This window comes from Pelodiscus sinensis, chromosome 1, assembly GCF_052426305.1.
Source record: "Pelodiscus sinensis isolate ZL-2025 chromosome 1, ASM5242630v1, whole genome shotgun sequence".
NCBI classification, from domain to species: Eukaryota; Metazoa; Chordata; order Testudines; family Trionychidae; genus Pelodiscus; species Pelodiscus sinensis.
Genome location: NC_143052.1, coordinates 350,550,566 through 350,564,446, shown reverse-complemented (window position 1 = coordinate 350,564,446; position 13,881 = coordinate 350,550,566). Strand labels below are relative to the sequence as shown.

The window sequence follows — 13,881 nt, the reverse complement described above, 5'->3', positions numbered from 1 at the left end:
TTTTTTAATTTGGGGTATACATTTCAGTTGGGCCTCTATTATGTTATCTTTGAAAAGTGTCCAGGCAGCTTCAGGGAATTTACTTCAGTCACTGTATCTTTTAATTTCTGTTTAACTAACCTCATTCTTGCATAGTTCCCTTTTTTGAAATTAAATGCCAGAGTGTTGGGCTGCTGAGATATTCTTCCCAGCACAGGAATGTTAAATGTCATTATATTATGGTCACTATTTCCAAGCGGTCCTGTTATAGTGACCTCTTGGACCAGATCCTGCGCACCACTCAGGACTAAATCGAGAATTGCCTCTCCCTTTGTGGATTCCTGTACCAGCTGCTCCAAGATGCAGTTGTTTAAGGTATCAAGAAATTTGCCTCTATCTCCTCCTGAGGTGACGTACCCAGTCAATATGGGGATAGTTGAAATCTCCCACTATTATTGAGTTCTTTATTTTGACAGCCTCTCTAATCTCCCTTAGCATTTTATAGTCACTCTTACTGTCCTGGTCAGGTGGTCAGTAATAGATTCCTACTGTTATATTCTTATTAGAGCAGGGAATTACTATCCATAGCGACTCATTAAAGATTTTTACTTCATTTGACTCTAAATTTTCTTTCACATATAGTGCCACTCCGCCACCAGCATGACCTGTTCTGTCTTTCCGATATATTTTGTACCCCGGAATCATTGTGTCCCATCGATTGTCCTCACTCCACCAGGTTTCTGCGATGCCTATTATATCAGTATCCTCCTTTAACACAAGACACTCTAGTTCACCCATCTTATTTTTTAGACTTCTAGCATTTGTGTAAAATCACTTTAAAAACTTGTCATTTTTTATTTGTTTGCTCTTTTCTGATATGTCAGATTCTCTTTTATGTGAATGTTTTGTCTGATCTGGCCCATACTTTATCCTCTTCCATCCTCTCCTCCTGACTAAAATCTAGAGAATCTCTATCAATAGACTCTCCTCTAAGAGATGTCTCCGTCCGATCCATGTGCTCTTCTGCACCAATCAGTTCCCCCCATCTCTTAGTTTAAAAACTGCTCTGCCACCTTTTTAATATTAAGTTTCCAGCAGTCTGGATCCACTATGGTTTAGGTGGAGCCCATCCTTCCTGTATAGGCTCCCCCTATCCCAAAAGTTTCCCCAGTTCCTTATAAAGCTAGTCCCCTCCTCCGTATACCATCATCTTATCTACGCATTGAGACTCTGAAGCTCTGCCTGCCTACCTGGCCCTACGCGTGGAACTGGAAGCATTTCTGAGAATGCCATCATAGAGGTCCTGGATTTCAGTCTCTTTCCTAGCAGGCTAAATTTGGCCTCCAGGACGTCTCTGCTACCCTTCCCTATGTCATTGGTACCTACATGTACCACGACCACCGGCTCCTCCCCAGCACTACACATAAGTCCATCTAGAGACCTTGAGAGATCTGCAATCTTCGCACCAGGCAAGCAAGTCACCATGCAGTTCTCCCTGTCATCACAAACCCAGCTATCTACATTTCTAATGATCGAATCTCCCATTACTAACAACTGCCTTTTCCTACTGACTGGAGTTCCCTCCCCCGTAGACATAACCTCAGTGCAAGAGGATACCCCAACATCTGAAAGGAGGGTCTCAGCTATGGGAAGGTTTCCCTCTGCACCTGTTGACTGTTCTCCTTCCCTGAGCCTTTCATCCTCCTTAACAGCACAGGGGATGTCTGATTGGTGGTGGGACAATTCTACAGTATCTTGGAAAGCCTCATCTACGTACCTCTCTGCCTCCCTCAGCTCCTCCAGTTCAGCCACCCTGGCCTCCAAAGCCCATATGTGGTCTCTGAGGGCCAGGAGCTCCCTGCACCAAATATACACATACGCCACCCACCCATAGGGTAGGTATTCATACATGCTACACTGAGTGGAATAAACAGGATAGCCCCCACTCTGCTGCTGGGCTTCTGCCTGCTTTCTCTCCTACAGCTACCTAGGTTATTGAGAGGGTTTCTAGTTAAATCAAGAAGTTTTGATTAAAACCTCTAAACTAAACTATAAAGACTGGCAATTGTACCTTGGCCCCTTGCCACTCCCTTCCAAACTCCCTCTCAAAAGTTCCTGTTGGCTGCTCCTGTTTGCAAAACTCCCTGGTCACTGACTCACTGCTTTATAAAGCCATGGTCTTCCTGATAGCCCCGCCCCCTGACTAAGGCTCAGCCAATTAATAGAGGCTTCTAAATTTCAAACATTTAGAAGCTCACAGCTTCCAACTGCCGGCCACAGCACACGCTCCTTCAAACAAACAGACAAACAAACACAAGCTCAGCACACAGCAAGTAACCCACAAACACACACTACAGACAGCCACTTACCTCAAGGGTCCTGTATTTGCTCCTCCTTTACCTGGAGAACTCCCTCTCAAAACTCCCTGTTTGCTGCTCCTGTTCGCAAAGCTCCCTGAAGAAGTGGGTTGTGCCTACAAAATCTCATGATACCATCTACATATTTTGTTAGTCTTTAAGGTGCTGCTAATGTAATCCACATACCTGGTGTGAAGTATCAGGGGGTAGCCGTGTTAGTCTGAATCTGCAAAAGCGGCAAGGAGTCCTGTGGCACCTTATAGACTAACTGAAGTGTTGGAGCATAAGCTTTCATGGGGAAAGACCCGCTTTGTCAGATGCATGTCAGATCCATACCTGGTGTGATTACTGAGCAATGCAGTGGTGCCTAGATCACAGCAACAGTTGTGACCAAGAGACCTCTACAGGAGGGGGTTGGCATGAGCTGGCATTTATCCCTCCATGAAGGGAGGGAGGAAGGAAGAAGGAAGGAAGGGCTAGCTAGCTCAGTGGTTTGAGCATTGACCGGCTAAACCCAGGGTTGTAAGTTCAATCCTTGTGGAGGCCAGTTGGGGCAAAAATTGTCAGGGATGTTACTTAGTCCTGCTGTGAAGGCAGGGGACTGGACTCAATGACCTTTCAAGGTCCCTTCCACTTCTAGAAGATAGGCAATCTCCATTAATTTAATTTAGCTCAGCAGGTACAGGCTCCTATACTCTGTTTCAGCAATCACAGTTCAAATCTGCCTCATGGTGGTTACACTAGACTATTTGTTGTTTTGCCAGTTACAGACTAACTCGGCTACCCCTCTGAATTATTTGTAATATTATTCTTTGAAAATGTCTGATTTATATTTCTATTACATTGAAAATGTAATTCTTTGAGTAGTGAGTTCAAAAATGCCTAAACTGTCCTGGCTGGAGTAGTTATCCCTGGGGTAACTTTTCTAAAAATAAAACTTATAGCTAGGCTTTTTATTTCTACTTGTGGTTCACATCTGCACATGCATCTGTGCACAGAACAAAATTCAAGCATGGAAAAAATAAGAGGGCACATACCAGCAGCTTAGCTGATGGCAGCTTCTTGGGCACTGCCAGAATGCCAGGCACCCATTGACAGTACTGCCCTGGAGCCTGAAATTGCTGGAGATGGCTGTTAAACCCAGTGCTTGGGATATTTGCTGTAGAGCTGCGTTGAGTTAACCATTGGGGTGCTGATGTGATGGCTGCGTTCGGTGAAACAAATCTGGATCCCTTTAGTTGAAGAGCAGGCTGCTGGAAAAGAAGCAGGAAGGGAAGCAACAGTTAAAGAAAAGGCATCACTCAGTGAGCACTTCAGAGAGGCTGAGAGACCAGACCGGAGCTACAAGCTGAGAAGAGCCTGTTTCCAGCCACTTTACCCAGCTTGTTCTGCCAGAGCTGGGAGTCTGTCCAGAGATGGGGCAGTTCTTGCTGAGAAGCTATACATTCCGACTGGCACCGACACGCTGGGGAAGGCTGAAGGCCCTCAGCGTGCCTGGGTCTCTGTCAGAGTGGGAGAATCTTGGGGTAGAGGTGTGGATAGACTTTTGTTTGAAAACCTTCTCATTCTTCCGCGCTACACTTAATTCCTGGGCTGTGTCTAGACTGGCCAGTTTTTCTGGAAAATCAGCCACTTTTCCGGAAAAACTTGCCAGCTGTCTACACTGGCCGCTTGAATTTCCGCAAAAGCACTGACGATCTCATGTAAGATTGTCAGTGTTCTTGAAGAAATACTGTGCTGCTCCCGTTCGGGCAAAAGTCTTTTTGTGCAAAACTTTTGCACAAAAGGGCCAGTGTAGACCACCCAGATTTGTTTTCCACAAAAGAGCCCCGATTGTGAAAATGATCGGGGCTCTTTTGCGGAAAAGCGTGTCTAGATTGGCCACGGACGCTTTTCCACAAAAAGTGCTTTTGCGGAAAAGCATCCGTGCCAATCTAGATGCTCTGTCCCAAAAATGCTTTTAATGGAAAACTTTTCTGTTAAAAGCATTTGCGGAAAATCATGCCAGTCTAGACGTAGCCCTGGTGTTTGGATTAGATTGTATTTAGATTCTAGACAGCTGATTAGTTTCTCGTCTCGCCACTTCCAAGGGGAAGAAAGACAGGTGCCAAAGCCAGCAAGACTGACTGGACAAACACAGTCTCCCCGCAGAGTGCTATTGCCCGGGGCCCAGTCTGAGGTGGGAGCATCACAGGATTCCACCTCATGAGAGGACTTGGTAAAATGCCTGATAGGTGGCACTTCCAGACAGAGAGGGGCAGAGATGCTGACAGCCCTGCAGCTCTGAAGGCAAAAATGCTGGAACCCTCAACCAAAAATAGGCTCTTTCGGGCAGAGTAACACAGCTCTGACTTCCTGCCCCTATAATCAAGCCAGAGAATAAAACTTTGGAAAATGCATTTGTGGGTTAAATTTTCAGGAGGAAATAAACCCGAGTTGTTCTGGGAACTAGACACTAATTTTCTGTGGGGTGTCCTCTTCCTCGGCCCCTGGTAGGACTGAGCCTGGAGCCCTCTAGAAATGGGAACCCCGGGAGAAATCCTGATGCAGAGCATCAGTTTTAACACTACAAGCTTGGTTTGAATGTCAGATTTTTGAGTAATTGAAATCTACTATGGACCATGGGCGGATGGAGGGGAGGGGTTCCAGAGTTACCTCGCGCTGCCTGCCCTCCAGCCCCATTACTGAGTCACCCCAACAGCCCAGCTGAGTCCTCTGCTGCTGCACAGAACAGCTGCCAATGGAAACAGCCTTCAGCGTTCACCCTGCACTTGGCATGTTACAGACAGTGAACTGCCAACATACCCAGTTCCTGCGAGAAGGGAGCCGCTGGCACCAGAGGTCTTCAGCCTAAAGCAGAAGGAATCATCCAAGAGGTTGCACGGGCAGCAGGCAGTGTGTGTTCAGATAGGGAGACAACTGCTTTTATGCAGCATGTTTGTACCTTCCCTTGGGGCCACTTGGCCATCCGGGGAACCACAATTGCTTGGCTTTGTCTGCAGGAGCGTTGACCATGTTACGGCCAATGGCAAAAGGTCAGATCACAGGGGATGAGGAGTGATTCGATCCAGCTCGTCTGCAGCATCAGCCCTGCTATAGGCTGTGTTCCTGAAATCTGTATGTATCACTATTGGTAAGGTTCTGAGTAATAAAAACACTACTTTGGAGAAAGATGTGTTATAACAATGATGCTGTGACCCTGCTGAAATTAATTGAAGAGTAAGACTAAGGATAAGAACAGGGTTAGATTTCTCCCCTGCAGGCCCTGTAGTCCAGATGCCACAAGGCTCCGTGCAGGGAAATTTCTCTTGTGAGGGTTACACTAGGGGAGATCTCTTTCCTTCTCTTTGTGGAATGAAAAGGAGGACCCAGGATTCAGGTATCCCCTAATTTAAGCACAGATCTCAGTGATTCCCTGGTAGCAAGGCCCAGCCACCCACAATCTCTGGGACTCTCTTGTTCCAGGATCCCTTCCAGCTCCCTGCTAGCACAGGCCCTTCAGAAATGTGCTACCAGGGACGGCCTCCTCTGCTGGCAGGATCTGTTGAAGAGAGGTTGGACAAGTATAGGGGCTGCACAGGGCCAAGAAGGCTGGTTAGAGTAGCTGATGGACACAAGACCCCAGCCCGAGACCTGGCAGTACTGTTCAACCTCTTCATGCCCACATGGGGGAGGAGAGTGACCACTGGCCTGTCCAGCCAGTCTCTGATTCTCACCCCCAGCCAGGCAAGGCTCTTCAGCCCCTTTGCCCTCTAAAATCACATCCTGGCTCCTCCTCTTACTGCTGAACTCCCTCGTTAAAGGATTCTCTATTAATAACAGGCCTCAGAAGCTGGGGTGTGGGAAAGGAGTTCAGGTTCTTCACCCAAATCATAATTAGGAGGCACACAGAGCTGAAATCTCCCTACGGCACTTAGCTTTGGCCCCCAGTATTTCCCCATCAGAGAACCTCACAATCTATAACATATTGATCAGTATAACACTCCATGTGGTGGGTCAGGGCTATTATCCCCCCTGGGCAGATCTGAAGAACACAACATATCATTGTGATCACCTAGATTGCCTGCTTGCATAGCACAGGCCAGAGACCTGCCCTTCGATAATTCCTAGACTCTTCCCCGGGGGTTTTAAGAACCCCCAACAGGAGCAAGTTAACTTCTTCACTGCAGGCAGTGTTAGAAACTCAGTGATTCTGTCTGATCAAGGATGGAGTATGAGCAAACATGATCTAGCCTTGCAGTTTATCAGGCTGAAACATACATAAACAGAGGCAATAGGGTTAGACTATAACCGATCTTTTTCTACATTCTGAGACAGCATTGAGTACATTACAATGGGACAGTGCTGGCCAAATACCTCCCTGCTGAGGAGTAAAGATGTCAGGAAAAAGGTCTCTCCCAGAATAGCTCCAGGGGACTGTTCCAACGTGCACTACAAAATACCTAATCTTTTATAACTAACCTCTGCAAAATACATAGGTCAGAATGTCCCCCAGCAAATCAACACTTCCCTAACTTTCAATAAACTTCATAACAGATGCACCTGGGGTATGTCTAGACTACATCCCTCTGTCGCCAGATTTAAATCTCCCACACTTCATTTGAATAAAAATGGCTGCCGTGTTTTGCCAAGTCAGCAGCTTGTTGGCAAAAAGCGGCTGTCAAGATGGGGATTGGGCGACAAAGAAAGCCTTTGTCGGCCGATCCCTTATGCCTCGTAAAACAAGGTTTACAAAATGAGCAGAAACTTGCATCTAGCACCTGAATGCACCTGAATGCCCATCTTCAAGTGAACCCTTCTCTACATGGTATTGAATTGGAGTACTCACTTCTCACTTCTCTGACCGAGTGTGTGGGCCTGCGCCCTCTCGTGTTAAGCCTCTTCCATAGCCCATCAGTCCAGCTGAGTCACACACCTTTTGTGTGAATCACACAAGAACCATCCAAGGTACACATCCAACGGGGTTCATCTCAGTGCCCGCCAAGCTCTTGTTTGCGGGATTGGTCCACAATCCTCACTACTGATACCAGGATATCTGATCCACCTTCTCTTTTAAGCACTGCCTTTGACCAGGGCATGTCTACATCAGGGGGTGGAGAACCTTAGGCCTGGGAGCTGTATGTGGCCCCTGACTTGCCAGGATCCAGCCCCCGAACCCAGGGACACTATCCCTCCCCAGCATTGGGGAGCCCATGCTGGCGCTCCAGTGTCTTTCTCCTCCTTTCTCAGTTAGGGACCATGTCAGTGAGGGGTAGTATGGGGGGGGGGGTTGTTTGTTTGTTTTTTTGTGGTTCCTGACTGATTTTTCTGTGGGTCAGTGAGCCTTGACCCAAAAAAGGTTCTCCACCCCAGTCAACATGCTCCTACTCCTCCTGGCTCCAGGAGAGAATGGTATCGTAGATGCCCCTTCTTCTGGGTTGCCTAGGACCAAGCTTTATTTTGTTCCCCTCTAGCAGCTTGTCACATTACCGAATTTGAGGGAAGCAGCCAGATCGCTGCTGCACCCACAGGTGGGGGTGTTGGTCCCAGAAAATGGTATAAAAGGGGGCCATGTGGGGTGCTGAATAGAAGCTTATTATCTGATAATCCTATGCAAGCTGTTCGTGTGTTTGTATAATGTCTGTGTGTGTAGTTAGGAATCTGTAATCTGTATGGATACTGAATATTTCCCTGCATGTGGTTGAGCATTGGGCAGGGCCGGGCCTGTGGACATGCTAATTAGCGAGGCCCTGTGGGACAATGGCTCTCAATGGGCCAAGGACACACATAAAGAATGAGTGGTGACTCATAGCTAAGGGCTACCAGCAGGCAACACAGGAATGAGGTGGACCAGGTGACCTGCTATAGCCAAGAAGAGACCAGGAAGGAGGGATAAATAGGCCATGTGGTGGTCTCCATCTTGGTTCTCAGCTCAGCACTTCATCCCAGAGGCAGCATTGCAGGGATCGAAGAGCCGGAAAGACCTGTGAACCCATCCTGATTCTAGGATGTGCAACAAGGACTCTTAAGCCAACAGCTGTAACATCTCTGCTAGAGCCTGCATTGAGACCTGGGAGATTCGGTGCATGTAATGTACCATTCTTTAACAACCTTACGCTCATGCTTTTCTTTATTGTAATAATAAACCTTTAGATGTTAGATGCTAAAGGATTGGCCCAGCGTGATTTGTGGGTAAGGTCCAGAGGGTAAATTGACCAGGGATCTGTGGCTGGTTTCTTGGAATGAGACAGAACTTGTTCGGGGTAGGTGGGATTGGGCGCTAGGACTCCCCACCTGTGTATGAGGCCCGGGGCCATCTGGGGCACGGATATTGCTGGGGTGTTGGAGGGGTTTTGCTCGTGAGGCTTCAGGCAGGCAGCTGAAGCTCTCTGTGGGACTGGTTTGTGGCCTGTTTGGAGAGGTCACCTTCTGGGGGCTGTAAGGAGCCCCGGATTTGAGCAATTCGCCCTGAGCGGACACCCTCAGCTGTGCCCAGACACGGCCCAGTCCGTCACACAGCTCCTGGGCTGTTGGGGGAGGAGACTCACGCCCCCCCACTCCGTTGAGTCACAGTCCAGGGACCCAGTAACTAGCAGTTGTCTGCGGAGTGCAAGTCCTTCAGATTTCAGTGCTCTGCTTCCTGCTTGGGTCACTTCCACATGGGTCTGCAGTATCCTTGTCTCAGGACTTTGTCTCAAACTCCTCCTAGTGGCCATGCCTGGCCTTCCATAACCAACGTTGAGTTTCAGCCTGGGTGGTAATAAATGCTCTACACTGAGCTGTCCAAGGTACTGTGCTTCCCTTCCTCTGAGCACCCCTTTCTGAGCGGATGGGGCTGCATACACTGGGCTAGTGGAAATCTGGGCTCCAGTCTCCTGTCAGGACTCCTGCGTGTGAGACCCTCCTTCACACACCCAGCTCTGCTCCCCCACCTCGGTGGCCAGTGGGCCCAACAGGTGAGCTGTGTGCAGACCTAGCTACAGGGGTACCTGGCCAGCTTCTGCTGCAGGTCCCACATAATCCTTGTGTGTGACGTGGCTCAGTCTCAAGCACCTGATTGGGGGTATAAGGGAAAGGGGGGTGTCCGTGCCTCTTGAGAAGCCCCTGCCCACAGCTCCTGGAACAATCAGAATCCAGTGACAGGTACAATGTGAAACATGGAAATCAATTCAGTTTATTGTTTTTATTAACAAGAATTCTGAGGTCTTACAGGCCAATATTCCACCGGTCTCCTGCCTCTCCACAAACACAGTCACTTTGTGCATAGTCCTGCCAGCCGTGGTCTCCTTCCCCAATGCACTGTCCTACACCCAGATATGGGCTTACCCCTCTCCCATAGCTCCAGGCATTAGATTCCATCTGATCCTCTCACTACCAATTGGAGATAATCAGCCCATCTCCTCTCAGATGTAAGAGACCAACACGGAACAAGTTGATGCGGCCCTCATTTTTCATCACCTCTGTCACCAGCGCTGGAGTCATGTCGAGCTTCACTTGACAAACACCTTGATGATCCGTGCACGCAAGTGTTTGCTTTTCACACTGTACACGATCGGGTTCATCAGGGGCGGGACCAGTAGGGAGATGTAGCCCAGGAGAATCCCTAGCAAGGGAGAAGAGCCCTTCACAAATCTGTGCATCAAAGTCAGGCTGAACTCTGGTACGTAGAAGAGCAGGACGGCACAGAGGTGGGAGACGCAGGTGTTCAGGGCCCTGAGGCTCTCCACGCGGGACGCGATGCTCAGCACAGTTTTGAGGATCATCACGTAAGAGAGGGTGATGAAGAGTGAGTCCAACCCCACTGTTAAAAGGGTAATAAGCAGGCCATAGACACTGTTGATTGTGATGTCTGCACAAGCCAGGGTCATGACCTCCTGGTGCAGGCAGTAGGAATGGGAGAGGATGTTGGCTCGGCAGTATTGGTAGCGTTTCAGGAGAAAGGGGAGCGGGAATATTACAGCCACCCCTCTTAGCACAAAGACCAGCCCCAACTTGGCTATTCTTGGCAGGGTTAAGATGGAAGCGTATCTCAGTGGGTCACGGATCGCGACAAAGCGGTCAAAGGCCATCAGCAAGAGTATGGAGGATTCAATAAACTGAAGGGAGTGGATGAAGAACAGCTGGGCAAAACAGGCATGCAGGCTGATCTCCCTAGATTTAAACAAGTATATGCCCAGTATTGTTGGCACGGTGGCTATCGATACACCAAGGTCTGTGAAGGCCAACATGGAAAGGAAAATGTACATGGGCTCATGGAGGCTTGGGTCGGTTTTTATAACAAAGAGAATGACTGAGTTGCCTACTATTGAAATAACATATATTAAGCAGAAGGAGATACAGATCCAAAGATGGACGACTTCGTGCCCAGGTATCCCAGTAAGAAGGAACATGGCATGGTTGAGTTTAGTGTCATTGACAGCTGACATCATGTACTGTCCAAGTCTATGGAGTTTTCAACATTCCTTCCTGAAAGGAAATAGAACAGGGAACTAGCCGATGTTTAGTGGGACATCTTTCTGCTCTAGAGGTGCCCTGGAACACAACAAAAACAGTTTTGGATGCACAACACTGTTTGGAAGGTAGGCACTGCCAGATTGGATGAGATCTGTAGTCCATGCAGCCCAGCCTTCAGGGGCTAGGTCATAATGCTGTATTGGAAGGGGGAAAGAACACTACAATAATTATCTATGTGATAACCTATTGCCAAGGAAACATTCCCCCTGACACTCACGACTGTCTATCCGTGAATTTTAGAGTGTGTCCGAGTGTCTGTCTGCGCGTCCTTGTTCAAGAACTCCTCCTGAACAGTAAGAGCTGGGGCCACCGCATGTGGTAGGCAGCTTCCTCTTGTCCTAACGTCAAGCAAGGTAAAGGTTTAGCTGTGCCAGGACAAGCGGAATCCCTGGGAAAGGGATGGCTTTCCATAGCATGCAAAGGGAGGGGCTGGACTGCTCTGGTGGTTGCCATACGGGAGTGGCCACTGGAGGCAATGGGCCCACAGGGAAGGGCTATCCTGCGGAGTGTTCACTGGGGCAGCCATCTTGCCTGCCAGCAGGCCGGGTAACTGGAGGCTCCCTGCTTAGGAGACAGATCCAGACAACCCTCCCCCCCCCCAGCTGAGGCGGTGACAGAGGGATGGAGAGAGCCCCTCCTCCAGCTGGGGGGGGAGAGAGCCCTCCCACTCCGAGAGGGGCTGGGCAATGGGAGAGGCCAGAGGGAGGGAGAGAGCCTCTGCCAGCCTGGAATGAAGCCTCTGCTGGCCCCTGGGGCAAGCTGGCAGGTGGAGTGTGCAGTTGCCACTGCCCTGGACCACCCCTGGGGAGAAACCAGCAGCCACCCTCACCCCACACCCAGAGCCTCTGCTCACCCCATGCCCTGTCTCCTGCACCCCCACCCCCGCCCAGAGCCCCTGCTCACCCCCTGCCCTCTCTCCTGCACCCCCACCCCCGCCCAGAGCCCCTGCTCACCCCCTGCCCTGTTTCCTGCACCCCCATCCCCTGCCCTGTCTCCTGCACCCCCACTCCCTTCCCAGAGCCTCTGCTCACCCCCTGCCCTATCTCCTGCACCCCAACACCTTACTCTAAGCCCCTCCTCAACCCCAACATGCACATTCACACCCCCTTGTCTCTAGACTCACATCCCCCAGCCCTGCCCTGAGTCCTGCCTCCCTACCAACCTCCCACCCTGAAGGACCCAGGCAACGCTGAGTCAGGCTGCTTGTTAATCGTATTTTGTGGCGTAAAACATGAAGAGTGAAAGCCCTTCCACAACCGTAAAAAAATCCTCATGACTGTAACGGGATTTTCTGGTTACCCATATGAACAGCCAGTTCCTCTTTCAATCCAGCTAAGATCCTGGCCCCATTCATGTTCTGTGGTAGGCAAATCTGCAAGCTATTTGAGCACCAGGTCATTTTACAGATGTCACCTTTCCATAGACATCTTTTCTGTCCTTCCACTTCGGAGTGTGCTGCACAGTGTGTAAACATGGCCTCGTGAAAACGGTTGTTGTATTTCTCTGCCCTGCACTGATGCTGTTTATAAACAAGTTTCATTGCCATATATATTTTTTCTCCCCTCGAACGTACCACAGCCTCCTTGGAAAAAGTGTTACCACTGCCCCTTCCACTAGAGATACCAACAACACTGCTGCTGCCTTTCAAGATACACGAAATCAACCTGTGATTTGCAATATTTGTATTAAAATTAAATTTTCTGGCATCACATTTAAACATCTATACTTGAATATACACACATATCCACCCAGTCTTTCTCCTCTGATCTACTTTCAGAGGTGGTTTCTTACAGTAGAGTGGGACGTGCAATGTTACACATGCCCTCAGCTCTTATCCAGTCACCTGTCAACAACCAGATGTTCGTAGGTCCTCTGTCCCTGGGTTAATAGCTTCTAAGTTCTCTTCAGGTTCATCTGTGTCTATCTGTAGCCTGTGTCTGGTGAGGTGTCTCTGGGGTCAGTATATGAAATATTCACTCCATGAGCTCTCGCTTGTATACACAGTATATAGTGTATATCGTATATAGTGACCCCCAGCACCTGATATTCAGATGTGATGAGGATTTGTAGAAACTGGATTTCAAAGTCAAATGCATAAATATTCATGGACATGGAACTTCATTTCACACATGAATTCAGCCTGTTGCTTTCTCTCTTTCTCTCCTCCTCAGCCTCTCCTTCCCCCATCTCTGGTATATATCAAGGCTGCGTCTAGACTGGCATGATTTTGCTCAAATACTTTTAAAGAAATTAACTTGCTGTCTACACCGGCCCTCTTGCGCAAGGATACTTTGCGCAAAATCTTGCCAGTCTAGATGCAGCCCAAATAAGTAGCACCCAGGAACGGCACCATCACAGACATGGAGCTAAGCTGCAATGATGAATGTGCATGTCAGACCCAGTTCTTGGGATGTTTGCTCTAGAGCGATGCTGGGTTAACCACTGGGCTGTTTATGTCACGGCTGTATTAGGTTACATCAGTCAGCTTTCCAGGCTGCTGGAAAAGAATCCAGAAGGGAAGCAACAGCTCAGGAAAAGCCAGCTCGCAGCAACCAGCCTATGGTTACGCCCCGAGGAAGGAACACAGGTGCCAAACCCACTCAGAGCTTCTGGACAAGCAAGGTCGACCTGCAGCGCACTGCACCCAAGGCCCAGTCTGATGGCGGGAGGATTGTGGGATTCCGCCCCATGAGAAGCTAGGAGAAGCTGGCTTTGAGGCTTGACGTCTGAGGCAGAGATGCCGATACCCCTGTAACTCGAAGAGGGTGTCTACAGGGCCAAAGAGCCCTCAGCCAGTCAGGAAACAGAAATATGCCCTGTTGGGCCTGTTACCACAGAGCAACGCAGCTCTGAGTTCCTGCCCTCACAATCAAGCCAGAGAATAAAACCTTTGAAAAGACATTTGCTGAGTAAATTTCCAGGAGCAAATAACCATAAGTCGATTTGGGACCTCGTCATCTCTAATCTGTGGGGTCTCCTCTCACTCACAGCCTAGAGGGACTGGGCCCCGACCCCCCTGCATGTTGACAAATCCCGAACTTCTTAGAAATTC

The 13,881-nt window shown here is 49.1% G+C and overlaps 1 protein-coding gene across 1 annotated transcript; it reads right to left on the bottom strand.

Annotated features, from left to right (window-relative positions):
• Positions 1-9,732: 9,732 nt before the first annotated feature.
• LOC102445754 (olfactory receptor 51G2-like) lies at positions 9,733-10,883 on the bottom strand. The gene has a single exon (XM_006132564.3). It carries the CDS (start codon positions 10,742-10,744, stop codon positions 9,806-9,808), a length of 939 nt encoding a protein of 312 aa, XP_006132626.3. The 5' UTR covers positions 10,745-10,883; the 3' UTR covers positions 9,733-9,805.
• Positions 10,884-13,881: the final 2,998 nt, after the last annotated feature.